The 22211-nt window shown below is 41.1% G+C and overlaps 1 protein-coding gene across 12 annotated transcripts in view; it reads left to right on the top strand.

Moving 5' to 3' along the window:
* Nucleotides 1–22211, top strand: part of ARPP21 (cAMP regulated phosphoprotein 21) — a 105087-nt gene that overhangs the window by 27856 nt on the left and 55020 nt on the right. For 4 of the 12 annotated variants that reach the window (XM_054631375.2, XM_054631392.2, XM_077178585.1 and 1 more), the window contains 4 exons: nt 1715–1816; nt 8167–8204; nt 10271–10330; nt 12836–13068. In XM_054631375.2, the coding sequence (XP_054487350.2) occupies nt 1715–1816; nt 8167–8204; nt 10271–10330; nt 12836–13068 (433 nt within the window). The remainder of the gene's footprint in view (nt 1–1714; nt 1817–8166; nt 8205–10270; nt 10331–12835; nt 13069–22211) is intronic. The other 8 variants (XM_077178609.1, XM_054631400.2, XM_077178586.1 and 5 more) reach the window with 4 other exon arrangements.

Below are 22211 nucleotides of genomic sequence, written 5' to 3'. Positions count from 1 at the left end.
GTTGCTCTCCTCCTCCCCTGCCCTCCTGCCCTTCCCCGCCTCCTTTGGCACACGAACCACCGTGGGTGGCTCCGAGCCCCAGCGTGGCCGCTTCAGCCGTGGCAGTGTGTGGGTCTGCATGGGTGGTTTGCTTGGCGCAGGACTTGCTGCATGCCCACAATGGGGGGGGAATGCCAGTGGCTCTGGGCTGCGTGGAAGGCTGTGTCAGTTGCATTCCTCAATGTCTTGCCTAACTCTGGCAGTTGTTACGCTCCCTGTAGCTTCTTTCTTCCGTTGTACCCATTCAGAGTTGGATTTCAGTGTGGACCAGTGATGAACTGATGTAGCCCAAAAAGGAGAGAGGGAAAAAAAAGTGTAAAAATAAAAAGCCCCAAAGATGTGATGGTGAGGCCAGGTTGATTTTTTTTTTTTTTTAACCATCCTAAATTACATTTTGACCAAAAATAAATTAGGTCTGTCTCTTACTTCCCTTCCTCCTCCTGTGCCCTCACCACCTTTTACTGTCTTTGTAATTTACTTGCTTGTGCATGTACTGTGGCAGACGTTCCCCCCTGTGTTGCCTGTGCCATAACACTACCTTAACTTAGGTAAGCTTGATGAGTAGGGGAGTGCCAGGGAAACGTGTGTGTTTGTGCTGCCTTTAAAAGCGGATGTTGTGCTGTTTCAATCCAGTGCAAGTTGTGTATGTGGAACAGATTAACAAAAAAAAATCTGAAATGGTTCTGATATGATTTGCTTTTATGAGAAAATTCTCACAGGTAAGAGAACAGCATATGCTCTCTTTGCTAGGGCTATGTTGGTGGAAGAACCAACCAGTGATTCTCTTGTTGCCACTTCCCTTCATGTTTTCAGTAAAGGTCCATTTTTTTCTTTCCTTTTTTCACCCTTTTTCCTTGAATTTCATTTGTACATGGCAGCCTTGCCAGTTGTGCTGCATACAAAGCTGGCTTTGAAAACAAACCCCAAGCAATTTCAGGGTGTGGTGACTCTGGGGATCACTCAAAGGAAAGCAGCATGACCTATCCCACCCGGTGCTGGGATGCAGGGGGAGAAGGACCAGTCCTTGAAACCCATTTTTCAATGAAGCATTTCCTGATGGGGCTCATCTCCTCTCCTCCTTCCCATGGCACAGCCATTTCCCACACTGTGGTTTACCAAGAGGCAAAAATGGCCCTTCCTTTTCCAGCCAGACTTCCGTAGAGGGTTCCATACACTGTGAAAATGTTCCATACAATGTAAAACTGTTGTGCTGAATATCTGCGACTTCTTGCACACACAGACTTCGTGGGTTTCTTCTAGGGTTTACAGTTTAGCTCCAGCAGCCTAGTTACCCTCTTTCTTCCTTGATTTCTCAGGTAGCCCACCACTGCCTGCCCTCCTGCTCCTCACAGCTGGTAGGAGAACCAAGAAATATTAGCAGTTTAGAACAATGGCACTTAGACCTGGGGTGAGGACACCCAGTTTTAGGATGGTGGGTCCACAAAAGCTGTGCAGAAAGCCTCATTTTGGCCACCTGCTCGATGAACCCATGTGCAATATCTAACTGGAAATCCTTGAGAGCCAGTCTCACAGGGTTCTTTGTGCAGAAACTACAGCTATCATTTTCGTGCTTCATTTGTTTAAGTGAACATTTATTATTCTCAGCTGACAGTTACTTAATGGCAGTTTTTAACAGCTCAACTTATATAACCCTCCTGGTTTTCTTTCTGCTCAGCAAAACAGAATTCTTCCATTTAGAGATGACAGACGAAGTAAATCAATTGAAGAGAGAGAAGAGGAGTATCAGAGAGTGAGGGAGAGAATATTTGCACAAGATGTGAGTAGTTATTTTAATTGCCTCTTTAGTGCCATACCTTCGCCGGTAGTCAGACAGTTTTGCCCCCCTCCTACAACAACACTGCAGCTGGGCTTGCCCTGTGGAGCTGGAGGTGACAGGGAAAGCAGATTGGCTCAGAGGGTCTCAGAGGAGCTTTAGAGGTGTGGAGGTTGGCTTCTGCAGAGTGAGGTGATGAGAGTTGCAGGGAGAAGGGTAGAGGAGAAATCAGGCCCAGCATGTTGTCTGGGGAGTGCCTATCCTGTTTCTTTGAATGTTCATGTTCACATGGCCTAGGTTTATTTCCTTTTTTCTTCTGCTAGCCAAAGAGCAGTGATTTAAGTGGACACTCAATAATTTCAAATAGCTGTGTTATTTTATTTTTCTTTCAAGGTGGATCAAATCTTTATAAGTGTCCTTCTGCAGAGACTCCCTATGGGTTTTACTTTTTTGGGCCAATGCTTTAATATCAAGACACTGAGAGCAAAAAAAGGGCAGAGGTTAAACATGGAGTTGCATCATTTTTCTGAAATGACTGATTAAAGAACTGTGCTTCTACCATCAGAAAGAGTCAGTCATGCTGTTGATGATTATATTCTGAAAGGAATAAAATGAAGCAGACATTAAAATTCTTGCCCTTACCAAAAAATCAGAACTTGCACAACAAGGTATATTGCTAAGGAAAATACTTAAATCTGAAACATCTGTGAACAATACCTGATGTTCCAAAAAAAGAAAAAAGAAAATCACAATTTGCTATAATACTGTACTGATGAGGTAATAAAAGAAAAAAAAAAAGAAAAAGTCAGCATTTTAATATTTTATTTCATATCTCAGTGGGAGTTCTGCCATTTAGGAGGAATATGGGAATAAATCCAATTAAAACTATTTTTGAAAATCATATTGGGCAGTGTCCTTTTAAATTAAAACTGTTCGCGTGTTGCAGGGCTAATAGTACTATTAGGAATTGCACATGTCCAAGCTGGGTTTTTTTGGCAGAATACACTGTATAGTTTTAAGGTGTGTGTTGTTTCTCACTTGCTTCTTAGTAAATAGCTAGCTACATCTAAATGTTTTTAGCTTCACTTTTTCCTGGCTGAGATGATCCCAGTAAAAGCAGAGGCCCTTCAGTTACTGTTTTGCTTTCAGCATGTTGGCCTGATATAAATACTGCCCCAGGCTATACATGGTAGGATTGCCAAGTTGTTCAAGAGTTGCAAACGCCACTTTGCAACAAGTTTCTTATATGAAGTATAGGAGGTTTTGGAGATAGGAGATTACAAAAGAGCTTGTGCAAAACCAAAAAAATCTTTGGGTTTTGATGCAGAAGTCAGATGAGGCAAAATGTTAAAAATTACCAAATGGGAAGCTATTTCCAAAATAGTCCAGTTTCTATCACAAGCTGCAGCTAGAAATGCCAGGCTGGGAAACAGAGGTGGATGGAAAAGTGTGCTGAAAGTGGCTCCATAGTGTATTGCTGCTGTTACCTTTAGATATTTGAGTTCTAAAAACAGGCAAGTGGAGAGCCTCTGAATTGCCCACAGCAGGAGGCTGTTGTGGTTCATTGGGTTGGCATTTTCAAGTGGCAGGACCTAAGTAAAAGTGTGCTTTTTGGCAGACATTTTAAATGGAATTGGGAGGGAGCATTTTTAAAGATCAGCAGTGTTAGATATCTCTCCCTCTCTCTCTCATATCCACTCCTGCACTCTCTCTCTCTCTGCTATTGCAGGTGTTAGTGAGCATCATAGTGCAGTGAATTTCAGCAAGCTGTATGTTTAATGTCAAAGGCAATCTATGTTTTATCTGAGCTTTTTTGGGTGGAGCACCCTTTGACAGATACAAGGTGTTTTTAGGATGATGCCAGTGGTTGTGGTGGTGGACAATGTATTTTTTCAATTTTAGGAAAGAGAGAAATGGCTTCCTGTTATAGATAGTCACTTACTGCATGTAAGACTGTGAAGTTTTAAGGCCCTCTGCAGTCATTAATTAATTCAATTCTCCCCAGGTTTGTGTGAGGTAGGTACCTAAGCCTTGTTACTCTGCAAATTACAGATACAGAGAGTCAGAGGGATTAATCATGTGGTATTTTTATTACCCCTGTACTGTTTACACTGTTGTAGTCAAACCTTTATGAATGCCTTGCTTGTGAATCTTAGCAATTGGATCACTTCTAGTTAGAGTATGCATGAAGAGAGCTTGCATGGGAGGTCTTCAAAGTGCAGCCATGAAGGTCAAGAGTACTGCTCTAGCTTGTTGCATCCAGCAGCACCCCCCCTCTAAAGATGTTTGAGACACCCAAACCCTTTAGATAGCAGCCCAGGAGTCAGAACTTTAAACAAAATTTATAAGGAAAAGGCAGTTGTGTTGCAGGGGCAAAAAATTCCGTGCATGTTTTGAGTGCTGTGAAAAATGTCTTAACCTGAACCCCACATAACAATATAAAGCCTGCCTGTTCTTCCTTTGATCTTGCAGAACTCTAGTGCACCAGACCTCTTCATTTCCAAGTGGGAAGGTTTTAACAAAATAAGTATGTTCATGAGTAATGCCATCGCTATGATTGTCCTTATGATGATTACTCTAGTATTAGTCAGTTTAAATTATACTTCCTGGCAAGTTTTCCATCTGCTGTGTTGGCTATCACAAATTTCAACAAGGAGAGCTGGAAGCTTTAATGACTTCTGTCTCAGCAAGATTGAGAAGCATGTTAGTTTGATATTTTAATAAAAGGATTGGTGAAGAAATAAATAGCTAAAAACATGATCATTCCAGTTCTCTGAAATAAGAGCTGCAAAATGCACCTCGAATTTTTCAGGCTGCTAAAAAAAGTTTAAAAAGTGCAGGCTGAGCTCTGTTATGCTCAAAACTATTTTCAAGGAGGTTTTTTTTAATTGCAAAACTTGTTTTATTGGAAACTTAGTTTTAAAACAATTTGTGAATTTTACAGCCACATACACTGGAGCAGAGGACCTGCACTGTCTGGGTCTTGCAGAGAAGTTCCTTTTCTGAACTGCTTTAGTTGCGTTTGGGAGGTTGAAGAGTTATTGTCCAAGAAGGACGAAGAACAACATACAGGAATAAAAAAACGTTATTTCCCTGTATGTAGAGAATCCCAAATGCTTGCATAAATAATACATGATGTTTGGCCTTGAAGCATGCAGAAAATTGACTGTAAAGGCTAGCAATCAAATTACATGGGGGAAATTTCATTCTTCAAGGTTAGTGCAATGTATAACCTCATGAGCCAGAGACACGCTAGGACCATTCAGTGTTCATAAATGCATTCTCTGGGAATCATTCTGTATTCACTGAAAATTGTAGATGTTTTCTTACTTACACAAATGCTAGAATTTCCCATGTGTACACATGAAACTTATTCAAGGAAATACACCATGCTGTTTATTTTCAGTTGTCAACTGTAGCTGCTATTTTTCATCAAGGACTGTATTCTAAAGAAGCAGATCCATTAGGTACAGTTGGTCACAATTCCTCTAGTTAAGAAAACTCAGAGAATCTTTATCAGTCTCTGATGAAAGAGAGGAGCAAAAGAAATACCTGTAGATGCAGCTTCAGCCAGTTCTATACCTCTAGTGTCAAAAGATGAGGAAGAAGAGGGCTTAAAATTAATAAAAACAAATCAAAGGCACACCTCGTTCTGGCCACCATAAACCTGTAGGTACTAAAACTCCTGTACTGGTGTACAGAGACTTTCTTTGTGGCTGAGGATGAAATAACAAGCATTAGTTGGAAGCCTGAGATCTATCACATCTTGTTAACTGACATGAAAATTATAACCTGATAGTACCCGTTGCAGGATATTGCTGCATGTTAATAGTTATCTCTGTTTGCTAATGCAATTAAAAACAAGAGCAGCAGCTCCCAGTATATCTAGTGCACTGGCAGAACTGATGCACATTTTCCAGTTGAGACTTTAAAAGGTTCTTGGAAATTGGAAAAGGGAAATACTCATTTCATAAATAACAATTAATCATACAGAGCATCCTAATGGAAATCTTGCACGCAGAGATCTCCAAGGACACTAACTTGTAGGTAATCTTACGTAATTTTTTTATCTGATAGGTTTGTTGCCAGTCTGTTTAAAGGGTAAACAAGAGCCAAGTGTTCTAAGGATTTTTTTGACAACATCTGTGCTGGGTATTTAAGCTTTCCTGGTGCCTTAAGTGCTATACATCAGGAAGGTGAGTCCTGACCTTGTAGTAGCTAAATTTCTATCCAGAGCTGCTTAGCCACTTGATTTTTAACAGTAAGAATAAAAAAAATAAAAAAGTGCCTGTCTTCTCTGCCTCTCAGCCTCACACCTGTACTGAATAATAATTTCCAGGGACTGGAAATGTGTTGGCACAGTGTGGGACCGTGCCAATATCATCAACCAAGAAGACAAATTGAATTACTATGGACTCTGTTTAAAGTCTGTAATACACTTGATAGTGGTTCCCATCAAGACACTGAGAAGGAAGCAGACCTTTCTGCTTGCTTGGTAAAATATAAATCCCAGATATTTCTTCTGCTTTATGCCCCCCAGTCTCTTTAAAAACTTTAATAAATTAAAATAAATACAGAAAAGTGCATTACAGGCCCCTTTGCTTTTGTAACTTTGTGGGTACACAGCCCAGTACTCTGGTCAGAGCAAAGGTTTTCCTGTGAGAATAGCTGTAATCCTGTGCTTTGGAATGTGACTGCACAGAAGTCAATGCACAGGTGTCCATCGTGAAGCTCGAGATGATGACCCCACAGCTGAGGTTGTAGAAGCCCGTGGGGTGATCTCACTATGCTTTTCTGGGGCTTTTTGTTTCAGCATAGTTAGACTATGCTGAATTCTGCACATTTTTTAATGAAACCTGGTACCTGAGTAAGGTACATAAAATGAGAGAAGACACGGTGTTGTAGTTGTCCAAAGGATCCCAGTGATTTTAGGTGAAGCAGTTTGTATCTTCTCTTAGCCTGAGGTGAAAGCCTAGGTTTGCTGTAGCTGGTAGGAATTTGGTTCCTGGCAATGGAGAACTTGTTTCTGATCTCCTGAGGCTTCATGCTAAGGATAAACATATTGCCCCTGATGCAGCCCAGTGCCTTGCAAATTTAGCAGGAGTGCAGGGTGGGAGCTCACCTGGGAAGCCCACAGAACTGTCAGATGTTCCCTAATGTGGGTTCTGAGTGGGTGAATTATGCTCTAATGAGAAACTGTAGTGCCATCTGAGGGATAAATTTCTTCCTTTTGTAGATTGATGGGGCAGCACTAGCTGTGTCAAGGGAAAATTTCGTCCAGGCATCAGCTGGAGCATTAAGAATGAGCAGGGTGTTGCTTCTGGTGTTGGCCAAGACTCTTTTGAGTGGGTCATTAGCTCACCCTTTACAAAACAGAAACATCCAAAATCTGTGCCTATTCCATACTGTTAAAATTTGACACAGTTAATGACGGCATTTTATGATTCTTTGGCCTGAGTCCTATTGTTACAGAACTAATGGCCTCTGGTGTCCTCCTTCCTTTAACTGCCTTTTGTTTAAATTCAGTGCAAGTGCTGACTATTCTTTCTTCTGTACCTCATCAAGATATAATCCAGTGACAGCTACGAGGCTTTTTGTGTAGCGAACATGAAATAGGAGGGAAATGAAAAAATCAAAGAGGGAGAATTATTCATGGGAAATTGAGCACAGCTTCATTTCTCTGCATAAAAAATTAAGTACTTCTGAAAGAGATATACACTTGCCCATAGGATTTATTTATTCTGAGCCCTTCACCTTTTTTGGGATCTAAGTCCTCCAGCAGAGAGCCTTCTTGCTATGATTGTTGTTAATATTATCATTAAGAAGGTTATTATCATTTTATATCTCTGTGTTCCCTCTCCAACCGTAAAAGTGAAGTCACACACTATTTCTAAGTACTGCAGCATCTTCTCTCCCTTTGAGGAACTTTGTAAATTCTGCATGCTTTCCTTCTGTTTGTCCTTCCTACCTACAACTCTGTGCCATCCTGCAGTTTTATTTTGAGGTGGGAGGCCAGACCAGTGGAACCTTATAGTATGCAGGAAAAACATTTTTTCCCTTCAAATTGCCAGTATTTTGCACATAGTGCCTTCTTCAGATCTCTTAACTAAGTTTCAGTTTGTTCCCAAACTGAGACACCTTATTGGCAATGTGTTGTAATGCATGGAATTTATTTTACTGGCCTGACCTTATTCTTGACCTTTTTTCCCCTCTTGTCTTCTGCAAATGCAAATGATGCATGAATTGAAATCCCCTTAAGCCTGAGCAGGGGAGGTAATTCTAAAATCAAGGAAGAAATTGGAACAGCAGAGCATATCTAGAACGTCTGATACAATGCCTTTTTTATTTTTCAGTCAGTTTGCTCCCAGGAAAACCTTTTTGTGGAAAACAGGTAAAAAATAGCTTTATTTTGTGTGTGTGTGCTAAACTTAGCTGTTTCTCTTATTTTTTTTGTCTATCTGTAGTTCTGTAGTTATTTATCCTAATGTGAAGACTGTTGAGCAAATTTGCAGTCTGTATTATCTGCAGTGGTTTTGTGCTTTAAGAGGGGATAATAGAGCTTGCCTTGCAGTATGGGATCTGAGGAGATAAACTATTACTGCTGCTTTCCTGAGGCTTTTGCATTTCAGTTTAAAAAGCAGATTGTGGGAGAGAGGGTGGGGGGGCACCTAAGCTTTCATTTCAAGTGACCATTCTGTCTCTGGAGTGCCCTTAGTATTTAACTTATTGATCTTTAAAAAGCACTCTAGCAGTGGCTGAATGACAGTATTTATGAAACACCAGGCTTGGGTGTCTGTTGTTTAACCTGCTCTCCCATGGGACTGAGCAGCAGCATTGGCATCACTTGTTGCTTGTGAAGGCTCACAAGTTCCACACAAGTTCCTGCTTTATTGCTGCAGTGTAATAATGAGTTGGTGATATTTGAGCTCACTGTTACTTTGCATTACTGCATGATAGTTCTTGTGAATGTTATTTTTGTTATCCACTCAAACCAAAAGGGAAGAGTAAACTGTGTTTGAAATGTTGAATATGAAGTGTTGGCTCCATAACAGCCATAAAGTAGCTTAACTGTGTTGAAAAATCTTAAAAATTGTGCACCTTTATGGCAGAGAAGGATTTTAACTAAAAGTGGTAATTTAATTGGTGTTTGAACAGTTCTGACCCAAGTCTGTCCTGCACAGGTTTAAAAACTATTTATCACCCCCCATTGAATAAGGGGAGGCTCTCTCCCACAGTATTTTATTCCCTGTCCATCCTTACATCTGTCAGATGCATTTATGGGTGAAGCTGTTCCCATAGAAAATGACTCCACAGTAATGGTACAAACCAGCTTTTCCAATGGACACTTCTGTAAGTGGAATGAGGGCTGACCCTCAGGAGATCATGGCCGCTGTCATCTAACCACCTCATATTCTGAGGGCTGAGGGTATTTCCTCAGCTGCTGCTTCTGTGTTGTGATTATGGAGATATGTTTTATCAAAACAAATCAAAATTCCAACAGAGGAACCCGTAAAGCCAAAAGCAGATGCTCCCAGGAACCTTTCTTTCCTTCTCGGGGAGACTGGGGCAACAAAGATGACACAGTTGTTGACACTTCCAAGTCAGCATGGAAAGCACTCAGAGGCTGCACTGCCAAGGGTAGGGTGGGTACCTTTATGGGGTAAACCATGAACTCCATAGCCCAGCCTCCCTGGTTTATGCATTCAATCCCACACCTGTGTGCAGGAGAATGTGGTCAGTTCTGGTATCTACACGTGGTTTGCTGTCCTTGAACCTGGGAGCTGACTGACCAGCCCAGTGTGAGGATGCATACCCAAGTGGGGACCTCTAAAAGGCCAGGTTGGGAATTGTACAGCCTGCACTGTTGCTGTCCTGAGGGAGACTTCAGCTATGTTCTGCAGAACACTGCTTTTTCTTGCTGCGTGCCCTGCAGCCTTTGATCAGGTGAAGCACTTAAATTTGTACTTAGCTCCCTGCACATGAGCAGGCCTGTTGATTGGCTGTGTTGGAAGTTAGATGTGTGTTTAAGTGCTTTACCCTTCTTTTTTGTCAGAGGATCTGAGCCTTTCTCTGAGCTGCAAAGACTTCCAAGCGACTTAGCAAGTACTTAAAATTACATATGCAGTATTTTGCTGGCTTGCATTTTTTAATGTTCTTATTAGGTGATATTTTTATGAATTTTCCTTTGGATGGAATGGTTCCTTAGCTTCTGAGAATTACCTTTCTCGGTAACAGGAAATGCTAAATTGGCCCTCAGCCTCACTGGATGATGTTACTTATATTCAGTTGACTGTGTACAGCTATGGGAGTGGGAGGAGGGGGCATTTTTAGCCTTGGTTCTTTAAACTGAATATAGCAAAAATTGAAAAATGTATCTAGAAATCAAATAAAACTTTACAGATCGGATAAATTTGTATTACCATGTTTTTTAGCATAATCTTTCTTTTCATTTTTCAGTAGGCTGTTGGAAGACAGTAGCATATGCAATGATATGCATAAGAAAAGACAGCTGTTTAGGTTTGTATGAATTTTATTTAATATTTATTTCCCAGTGTATCCCACTTGTGATTCTGTCTGTGTCCTTGCCAAGGCACACCTTGACAATTGTGGGTATGTCAGTTTGCTGGTTGGAAGGGAGCATGGAGAACAGAGTCCTGCCCCACTCTTCCCATGTTCTCTGAATGAAGAGGTAACAACAGGACCCTTTTCTTTGGGTAACTGCCTCAGGAACCACATGAGATTTTCAGCTGCCTGGCTGCTCAGACTGTGACTGTTTGGGAGATACTGGAGAGGCTCCATTTTTCCTGGAGCATATATGACAAGCACGTTTCATAGACTGGTGCCCAGACTGACCTTTTTTCCTTTTGTTGGTTTGTTAAAAGCTAAAGTAAAAGTGCATTGAGGCAAAAATGATTGAAGCTCCCTTATCTGAAGTATCTGTTTTGAAACTTTTTTCTGTTCACTTTGTTTTCTCAACTCCAATTCCTTTCACACATTCAGATGCATTCCATATCCCAAAGAGCATCCCAGGCCAACAGGAAATCATTAAAATTCAGTCCCTATTTTCATGGAGAGCAGTTCTACCAGTTGACACACTGAATCAGTGGAAGCCTGAATCTGGTGGTGACAGTGTTCTTCTGAGAGTTTTAGAAAGGTTGTCTTCCCCCACCATGAGCTCTCACATGTTCAATTCACATCAACCAGGCTCCTTTAAGAGTCAGTCAGCTGCCACAAGTCTTAAGCAGAGGAGGCAGAAGGAATGGAGGCTTTCAGAAGTGTGCCCTTCATCTATTGAGGCACATGGACAGCAAGGCAGATATTCACTAGATGTCTGTGTGCATTGGGGTTTGCATAAGTCACTTCAAACCTATATCATTAAATTACATAATTTTTCACTGTGAGGAGAAATAGTTGTGTGAGGAGAAAATTTGATGTGTGGTTGCTGAGTCTGCATGTCATCACAGCAGCCACAGAGGAGATGGAGAAATTACACCAGATAAGCAGCAGTGTTGGAGCATCTGTTTCTGTGCCCCATGACCACAGGCAGCAGGCACAAAAAACCTTCCTCCTTGCTTTGGGTTAGCCTTGATGACCTGAGAGTCTTGGATTGAGGATGCAGGACTTAGGAGGTGTCTACACACACACTCTTAATAGCTAATATCAGAGTTTGGGGAGCTAAAAGAGATTTTTTTGTAACCCAAAGCTACAGATAATGGGGATTCAATAGCATTCTGTTTCTCTCCCTCTTTTTCTCTGGCATATAAATAGAAGAGAATTGTTAATTTTTAAGCACAAGAGTACAAAAGAGTCTGTAAATAATATACTTTGGGCTTTTTTTCTTTCTGATTAAATCTTAAAGGATGATTTATTTTTAAAATCTTTTTCCTTTTTTTCTGTTGTTGCTTCTGTACTGTTTCTCTTCATGCTTTCCCCTGTGTGGGTCTAGCAAAGGTCAACAGGTTTATACTGCTGATCACATCTGAGAGAGGCTCTGTTACAGGCGAGGAATGCAACAGCCTGATCCCATCTTTGACACGCTGCCTCCTTCATGTCCCAAGTGACACAGCTCAGCAGGTTCTCCAAATAAAAAGCAGGAACCAAGTCCACAAGGAAAAATGGGGCCAAAAAAAATTAAATATACAGTCCCATCCTTTTGATCTGTAGAAAGAGTTTTGAGCCTGCAAGCTATTATACTGTAAAATACAACAGAGGAGTGGAAAATGTCTATTAAAATCCTTCCAAATACAGTGTTATGGGCACCACTTGGGATAACAGTCGTGGTGCACTAAGCCGTGGTAGGCAGTTTGGTTCTGTCATTTCAGCATTACCATAAATAAGCCAAATTCTGATCACAGGATTTACTGTTGTGTTTATTACTCACAGTACACTGGGTGCTCTGCAACTGTTCAAGGACAGGCAGCCTCTACCCAGGAAATTTCATGATTATTCTGTGCAGAGGGGAAACAAAGTAAACTGACTTGTGGGTCTCTAAGTGAAGCATTAGCAGTGAAGAGATTGGGGTCACACTGAGAGGACACATGTCTAGGCAAGACTTTGGATGGGCTCACAAAGCTGATAATGGCTAGGAGCAAGCTCCTATAGAAATAAGGATATGAAGACAAAGGTAGAGTGCAGGTGAAGTTGGTGACAAAAACATCACAGTGGATGGACAGCAAAGTGAGAAGTGGTGAGGGGCTTGCTGAGGGAAGAGAACAGTCAATGGGCACAGAAATGCTGCATCAGTGCTGCATAAGACTGCTGTGTCAGCCCCATCTGGTAAAGTGCTCTGAGGAGACATCGAAAAGAGGATGGTGGTAAGTGCCATGCATGTAAAAAGGTTATAGCAGTGTTTACATGCTGAAGGCAGATAAGTATGGGGGTCAAATCCCATTTCACACCTGCTTTTGTAAAGGCAGAGTATCTCCTTTTTCTTTATTTGGGTTGCTGCAGGGTACCTGAAGATAGACTTTGCCTTGACATGGTTTTATTTGTGTATAAATCTTTGTTTCATGATATCTGTAGGGGCAACAGAGACAGCATTGGGAAGACATCTGGCAGTCGACAGAGCAGTACAGAGAACGAATTGAAGTGGACAGACCACCAGAGGCCATGGAGCAGCACAGACTCGGACAGCTCAAATCGAAATTTGAAGCCAGCCATAACAAAGACAGCCAGTTTTGGTGGGATAACCGTCCTGACAAGAGGAGATAGCTCATCAAGCAACAGAAGTACCGGCAAACTGTCTAAAACAGGTAGCTAGTACTGTATTGGGTTCACAGTGCTTCTTGCTGTGTGGTGATGAATGGCTGTGCTGGTGCTTGTCTGAGTATGGTCTCAGACAATAGAAGAGAATTGGTCTGTCACACAATGGTTTGGGTCGGAAGGGACCTTCAGAGACCAGGTAGTCTGACCCTCATGGTTGGTTCCATAGATGGAAAAATACATAAACAGTTGTGTTTCCTGTACAAAGGAGATGTGTATGTCCCTCTGTGGATGCTAGTATGTGGGTACCTGCCTCTGAGTTTTTAGGAATCAAGAAAAAATGCAGTGCATGAGGTTTGCAAATCATAGGAGAGGTAGGCTTTCCCTGGGGTATAATGTGTACACACCATACACACGTACTGCACTTGTGGCCTGGAAAGGTGGTACTCCTTTCAGAGAAAGCACAGATTTTACCTTTTTATTAATCTTAATATTTATGAGTTGTGAATAATTAAATGTCAGATATCTGAGGAGAAATACAAGAACATTTTGTTGTCATTGCTGAAGTACATGCCATCTGTATTTTGGAGTACAGCCTCTGCCTTGGTGGTGGCAGTTGAGGCCATGGTGGACTCACAGAGGTCCCACAATCTCTCCATTTTCTTGTTTAGTTCCCATTAAACAAAAACATCCTTTAAGGAGACTATGAATCTGGTGGGAATTCTGGATTTATTTGTATTAACTTTACGAGTACATTAACATATAAGTGAGTCACAGGGTCTGGATCTAAGTAATTTCAAGCTATTCCATTAAGCTATTCTATTATACTTTAGGTTGAAAGTGCATAATAAATAATGAGGCCATCAGATGATTCCATCAGATTGGTTCATTTGATACCTATAGTACAGGACAAATGGTAATCAATATGTAGCACTTAGTGCTCTTTCAGCTTGAGAGTGTTTTATAGATGGTACTTAATTTACACCCAGTTTATCAAACCTGACTTGGTCAGATTTCACTCCTATCCCCCAAATTTTACAGTAGCTTTTATGTGGTTCGGGATGCTGGGGAATGGAGATTTTAGAATAAATAAATAAAGCCATTGACATAGTAATTACATTTTAGATCTCTGGAGGCTGAACATAATTTAAAGTTTTAGACAATCATAAAGTCACTTGAGTTGAAAAGACCTTTGAGGTCATCAAGTCCAACCATTAGCATAACATGGTCAAGTGCACCCCTAAGTCATGCTCCCAAGGGTCACACTTACATGTGTTTTAAATACCTCCAGGTATGGTGGCTCAGCCACTTCCCTGGACATTCTGCTAGAATGCTTTACAATTTTTTCACTGAAGAAATTTTTTCCTAGTATTCAGCCTAAACATCCCCTCTAGAAACTTGAGGCCATTACCTCTCATCCTGTCATTTGTTTCCTTGAAGAAGAGAATGACCCTCACCTTGCTACAACCTCTTTTAAAGTAGTTTTAGGGAGCAAAAAGAACTCTGAGCCAGTTCTCTCAGCCACCTCTCATCAGACTTGTGCTCCATACCCATCACCAGCTCCATTGCCCTTCTCTGGATGTGCTCCAAGCACCTCAGTGTCCTTGTATTGAGGGATCTAGAACTGAGCACAGGATTTGGGGAGCAGTCTCACCAGTGCTGAGTACAGAGGCACAATCACTGCCCTGGTCCTGCTGGCCACACTATTGCTGATACAGGCCCAATGACAGGATGTCATTGGCCTTTTCAATGACTGTGCTGGCTCATATCCCTCTGGCTGATGACCAGCACCTTCAGGTTGTTTTCCACTGGCCACTCTTTCCCAAGCCTGTAGCACTGCATAGGGCTGTTGTGACCCAAGGGCAGGATCTCGCACTTTGTCTCATTGAATGACAAAATTAGCCTCAACCCATTGCTCCAGCTTGTCCAGATCTTTCTGTAAAGCCTTCTCACCTTCAGCAGATCAACACTCTCTCCCAGCTTGGAATCATCTGCAAACTTCCTGAGAGGATGCATTTGATCCCCTTGTCCAGATTATGGATAAAGACACTAAACAGCACCAGCCCTAGGGAACACCACTTGTGATCAGCTTGCAACTATGTGTAACTCCATTCACCACCACTCTGGACCTGGCCATCAGCCAGGGGGAACTGTGCACCCATCCTGGCGATGAGCAGCTAGATTTTCCAGGAGAGTGCTGTGAAAAACAGTGTTGAAAAATGACTTTTCTGAAGTCCAGGTAGACAACAACCATAGCTTTTCCCTCTTCCTCTAAGTGGGTAATCTTGTCATAGGAGATTGGGTTGGTTAAGTAGGACCTGCCTTTCATAAACTCATGCTGGCTGGGCCCTTTTGCCTGGTTGTCCTGTACATGCCACATAATGGCACTAAAGAGGATCTGCTCTGTAAGTTTTCTTACATTGAAGTCAGACTGATGGGCCTTTAGTTCCCCACATGCTCCTTGTGGCTTTTCTTGTGGGTGGGTGTCACATTTTCTAGCTTCCACTCAGCTGGGAGATCCCACTGGGACTGCTGATAGGTGATGAAAAGTGGCTCAGTGAGCACTGCCACCCTTTCCCTCGGAACCCTTGGTGGATCCCATAGACTTGTGTGGGTCTAAGTGGTGCAGCACATCACTACCTTTGTCCTTGAATTTTGGGGGCCTTATTCTGCTCCCTGTCTCTGTCTTCTGCTCTGGGGACTGGGTACCCAGAGAACAGGTCTGGATATTACAGACTGAGGCAAAGAAGGCATTAAGTACCTTAGCCTTTTTCTTAATCTTTGTGACTGTGTTTCCCCCTCCAACCGATGAAGGATGGAGATCATATTTAGTCTTCCTTTTGTTGCTAATATGTTTATAAAACATTTCTTGTTGTTTTTTACAGCAGTAGCCAGATTAATTTTTAACTGAGCTTTGGCCTTTCTAATTTTTTACCCTTCATAGCCATTTTTTACCCTGAGCCAGAGTGGCTGTGTTCCATGCTGGCTTGTCTTTTAGCTCATGGTTACAACCTACTCCTGTGCCCGTTCTCCTTCTTGCAGAATGTCCAGTCTTCCTGGACTCATTTGTCTTCAGGACTGCCTCCCAATGCCAAAATCTCCCTCTGAAAGTCCAAGGTAGCCAATCTGCAGACCCTTCTCCCTATTTTTCTGAGAATTGAAAACTGTCGTTTTTGTGATCGCTGTGCCCAATAAAGCCTCCAACCATCACATCACCCAAAAGTCCTTTGTTCACAAAAACAGGCCCAGTGGGGTACCTTCCCTAGCTGGATCCCTCACCAGCTGTGCCTGGAAGTTATCTTCCACGCACTCCAGGAACCTCTTAGACTGTTTCCTCACTGCAATGTCCTATTTCCAGCAGTTATCTGGTAAGTCATGTGCAAGAACAAGGGCCAGTGATTGTGAGACTTCTCCTGTCTGCTTATACAATATTGCATCTGCTTCTTCATCTTGCTTGGGTGCTCTATAACAAACTCCCACCCTGACACCTGCTTTGTTGGAATTTTCTCTGATTTCTACCCATAAACACACAACCCTTTTGTCACCACTGTCAAGCTCTAGACAATCAAAACATTCTCTAACATACAAGGCATATCCCACCATCTGTCCTTCCTTGTGTATGCCTTCAGAGGCATTTCCAGCCATCCACTGCAGCCCTCCCCTTGTGCAAGTCGTCCCACCCTGTGATGGTAGCTGTGTCACAGGTATCCTGCAGTGCAGGTACTTCCAGCTCCTCCTCTTTTGTTACCCATGCTGTGTGCATTGCTGTAGATGCCCTTAAATTGAGTTACTGATCCTGCCCCCTTTTTGTGGGAAGAAGCTGTAATTCCTACTGATCATTCTCAGACACTTCTTTCATTTCTAACACATCAGTAACCTTTGTGTCTTCACTCCCACATGCATCTCCATCCTCTGCCTCCACTGGGATGTCAGACCAAAGAACCTCACTGGCACACCATCCCTTAAACACTGGCATGCTGCATAACATCCCTTTTGCTTTTCAAAAAGTTTAAAGACCTGATAACTCCTCTGCAAAGATACTTTCTCCCCTTTTGACAGACAGGTGTAACCTGTCTAGGCTTGGTGTTCTATAAACCAACCCGTGGTTAAAACCCCAAAAGTTGTCAATGACACCAGGCTCAGAGTCTGTTCTTAATCTGCTGGCTCTTCCTTCCTCAGTCCCTGCAACTGGAAGGGCAGAGGAGGGCACTACTTTTTCTCCTGATCCCTTAACCAATCATCCCAAGGCCTTGAAGTCTCTTGATTGCCTACGGACTTCTTCTTGGGACTTCATTGCTGCTTAACTGAAAAATCAGTAATTAAGTGAGAGCTGTAAAAAGTTTTCTTTTCACATCTTTAACTCAGGCACCAAGGAGGCAGCAGACAACCCCAAGAAGAGAGTCTAATCAGCATATTGGGTCTTCTGTTCCCTTCAGGAGCGAGTCTCCCCTGACCATGACCCATCCTTTTTTCTATTTGGAAGCAATTTTGATGCAGGGAGCAGTCTGAATTAACCTCCAGCCAAGTGAACCGCCATCCTTGCTGTTTGGTTCCACTTGCAGAGCCTCACATCTGTTATCCCAGGGCCCCTGAGACAGTGAGATAATCACACAGGAGACCTGCCTGCTGTGCTGGGAAAGAGCTTGGTGCCATTGCCCCCTGTCCCTTCATCCCTGTGTTTAGCCAGTTGGAGAGATGACAGAATCCTCCCTATCATGTGTTCTGTCTGCCTATGGGATGTGCCCCAGGAAGGCAAGGTGCAATTTCAGTGTGTTTGTAGTTCTGAAACTACACGCCAGTGTATTTTTTATTTGAATATAGACTAAATAGCCCATACAGTGGGGCTTGAATTATGGGATAGAGCCTGGTTTCACTTCCAGATTTCTTTGCCTCCCATGAATATTTGAATAGCATCAAAACTGAATTTGACGTGCAAGAATTAAGGAGGAGGCACAGGCTCCTGCTATACTTTTTTTTTTTTTGTATCATTCTACCTTAAGTAAAGTGCAGGTAAATGTATTTCTCTGCAACATTGTGTTGCAGAAGTGCAGAGCATTTAAAATGGTGTCAGGGAAATCCAGTTTGGAGGAGACATCTAATTGCAAGGGCAATACTTTTAAGAAGCCATTTTAGTGTTAAAATCAAGCATAGTAAAAAGGATGCACTCAGGAAATGTATTAAAGAAGAGACTTGTGAAGCATGCCAATACTTGTAAATGCATCTGCACCCTGTAGACGCCAAACCCCAAATTGCTTTCAAATGAAAGCTCTTATAATACATTTTTAAAACATCAGTGATATTAAAATTCCATGTTCTTTTTTAAATGCTTTGACTTTTTTAAGGAATGCATTTAAGCTGGAAAGCTAGCCAAGGCACAAAAAGAATAAAAGAGAAGCAAGATAAAAGGAAGAAGTGGGGAAGAGGAGCAAGACTGGATATCAAAACAAAACTTCAAAGCCAGGACACAAAGTCAAACAGTCAGCCTGAAAAAAGTCATAAGAACTACTATCCTAATCACTATTTCTGTCCTTCTCTCTAAAATGCTATTGAAGGGCATTAAAGCAGAAAAGAATAACAATTCAAAAAACAATGGGAAAATATGTCTCGATAAAGTGTTTTCCCTTCACCAAAAAAATGCTAAGTGCATTCATACAGTAGTCAATGTGATATTTGCATTTTCTAAGGTGTGTTAGGTATCAAGTGATTCTTGATAGCGAATATTTTGCATGCTATCCTCATTACTTTCTACTTTTGCCATAGGCAGCCCTGGTGTTCTGTAGTTCAGTAGACATTTAAAGGTTGATCATGTTTTTATTTTGGGTGATTTAGTTTTGTTTTGGTTTTTTTCCCTTGTGTTCACTACAGTAGTTGAAATGGAATTGCAGAGGTGTTGCTACCCATGTTAGACATGCTGCCCTGGTAGCATGCCAGTGTCTGCTAGGCACCAATCTGTCCCAGTTCTCCTACAGAAATACTTTTCTCTGAAGAGCTTTATGGTTCACAGTAATAAATTTAAAGTATTTTTGTCTTGCATTAAATTTGTATTGAAACAGTGTGAAATCATTAGTTGGTCAAAATGTTCTTCATTGGCTAAATGATGGAAAATATTTATGGTCTCTTCCAATGTGAAAATTATTCTCTCCATATATGGCAGTCATCCAGAAGCATTGTTAAACACTCTTCCTGAGCATAGGAGTAGTAAAATTTTCAGGGTTTTTACAGAAGGCTCTCAGCTGCCTTCAACAGGGTATACAGTGATGCAGTATTAACATTGTGGCCTTTCTGGATCGCTTTTCATATTGTCACCAAAATTAAATGTTCTGCCCCTAACCTGTGATAAATCAGTAATTAATGGTACATAGCAAACAAGCAGGAACTGAAGCTCAGAAAGATGTTAGCTTCCCCTTAGGCTCACAGAGAGATCAGAGAACATGCTGTTCTCTGCAGTAGAGTCCAGTAGTGTCAATTAGTCTTAGACTTTATTGTTTTCAGCTGCACAGGAATTGGAGCTTAGCAAAGGAATTATGTTACTTCATTTTTGCAAACTTCACAAAAGGGGCTGTTTGAAATCCATTACATGGTTATCTTATTGGTTCTGATGGTTATTTTCATGCACCTGTTGATTGTTTAGAAAACCCTGTTCTACTGAAAAGCACAGATTGTACAATGCAAATAAAATTTCTTTTTCTGTTATTCTGTAGTTCAGTAGGTACAAAGAGATGTTCTAAGCTATAATTCAATATCAAGTGGGGAGTTAATAATTTAACAAATTTCAATTGGATTGCCTTCCTATTATTTAGGACATCATGCAAAATGTTGGTTTATTTAGCTTTCTAGTAATACAGTAAAGTTTCCAGGGTTGTTTAAGAGTGGTAAGTGAAATGGTTGTCTCTGTAGGGGCACAATGATGTACATGTTCAGTCTGTAACACCTAAAAAGAGAAAATCTAGCATATCAACTACCACGTTATTGTCACTGACACATTGCAACAGGTTTTAACATCATGAGAAAAGATGTCTTTCAAATATATGTTCTATGTGTATCTACATATCTAGTTAGATTATTGTTGGAAGGCTTAAAAGTAGTAGCTATTGCACCTTTTGCTTCTCCTAATGCATTTTCCATTCAGTGGAATGCACATCTGTCAGAGTGTATTTCTTTCCCTCTTAGTTGTAAAAAGCTGGTTGCATTGGGGTATTAGCTGTGTTGATACAGATCTGTAGGGATCATTAGTTTCCTTGGCAGGGCTCCAGGTAATCTGAGACCCAGTCTAATCTCTCCTGTTAGGTGCTCATTGCCACTCCTGTTGGGAAAGGCATTTCAATACATTACTGCAGGCATTTTAATACATTAACCTTCCTTTGCTGTTTTGTTTGTTTGGTTTGTTGTTTAGGTTTTGGGGTTTCTTAAATAAATTGTCCTGTATATTATATTTTTTCTTTTGAGTTTTGGAACTGGATTTTTCCTTCTTTATAATTTACTTGAATTAGGCATTAGCCTGATGAGTCTTGTAAGTCCAGCAAAAACTGTCAGAATATTGATGTATGGGCAGCAGGTCACGAGCCAACTGCTTCCAGTCATAATCTTCCCCACTGACTGTGCTGAAGCATCAGTTTTATTTTTAGAAGTGCAGCTTAGAGAGAAATAATCATGTTCACATGAGCACGTGCCATTTCATTAAAAGATCACAAAATATATTGTTGCATAGAGAAAGGCAAGTGACTTACAGAAGTAGCAAATAAATATTTCTAATCCAGGAATCTATATCCAAGACAAAAATACTTGCAGTATTCCATTCCAGTTCTATTGTTCCTGAAAATGATGATGGTCTAGAGTAAGCAGTGGATAGATTTGAGAGTGTAGTTGATAAGAAAGGAGAAATTTGCCTTGGACTTGAAAGGTGAGATGAGCAGAAATGTTCAAAGTCATCAGATACTGAATGCTGATCCAAGGAAAATAGAGCAGGACATGTTGCATCACTCACTTTTGCTTAGAATATTGGAAAATTAATGGTATTTCCATGCTCTCCCTCTGCAAACCCTCTAAGCTATTAAGCATTTTTGGTGGTTTTTCTGTCTCTTTTTCTTTACAGCTCTTTGAACTTCTGTATCTCTCAGAATATTTAAAAAATATATTAATGGAAAGTGATGAGAATGTGAAGGTTATTATTATCTCAACTGTGAAACAGCAAGAAAATTATAGAATAATCTAGAAGAACTATCCATCATTACATGCTGAAAAAAGAGGTTGGATTGTGTAATGGGGGCAAAAATCTCATTTAGTCCAAGTTCCTTTCAGAAGTCTTTTGCAAGACATCTTTTAATATGAATCTGAATAAAGTCAGATAGTTTATTTTTTTCCCCTTTTTTACAGTAATGAATTCATTATAAAGTGATTTCCCATTCCAAATTCAGGCAGCGTGAAAACAGCTAATCAGAGCTACAAAGACAAGATTAATTGGTGTTAATTTCCAAATATTAGTGTTGGAATTTACTTGGCTTAATATGTCTAGACTTAAAATGATAGGAAATAAGTTACAATAATGGAACTAAATAAAGTAGATCATTCTTATTCGGTATAAATGGGGGGAAAATTGATACAGCAGTAATTTCTGGAATTTTTTTTTTCTTTTTTAAATTCAGAAAATTCTTGATATGGTTTTGTGACTTACTTGAGTTATTTCAAAATCACTAACTTGATCTGCTGACATGGGAGAGCAGATCTTGCATCTTTTAAGGCAGACATTTCAAAGCTATCAGCTTGACCTACGTGTGGGGATAGCCTCAAAGTGTTTTCCACTGCTTCCATGCCATGTGATGAGTACACCGGAATTCATTGCAGTCCCCTGGCTTTTATCATTCAGAAGCTGGTGTAGATCAATACATAATTCTGCCATAAGAACAGCAGAAAGGGAGGAAAGAAAAAACCAAAACAATTGAATGTCAGAGCTGCAATCTTCTTTTGTGCCGATAGCGTTTCATTGGAATGGCACAAAAAGCGGAGAGAGTCTGAACTCAGGCTTGGTACTACTCAAACACACCCTTAGAAATAATGAGAGGTTTAAGAAATCTCATCACCATTACCATCTCCAGGCAGCTTCCTGACACAGTGAATTCAAAAGGTGAAGGAAAAGAGGAGAAAGTAAAGAGAGAACTCAACGAAACAACATGAGGTGTGTGTAGAAAGGCCAGGGAAA

Source organism: Agelaius phoeniceus, chromosome 1 (assembly GCF_051311805.1).
Source record: "Agelaius phoeniceus isolate bAgePho1 chromosome 1, bAgePho1.hap1, whole genome shotgun sequence".
In the NCBI taxonomy this organism is placed as follows: domain Eukaryota; kingdom Metazoa; phylum Chordata; class Aves; order Passeriformes; family Icteridae; genus Agelaius; species Agelaius phoeniceus.
Note: the sequence above shows the minus strand (reverse complement) of the source record. Positions and strands in the feature narration are given on the sequence as shown.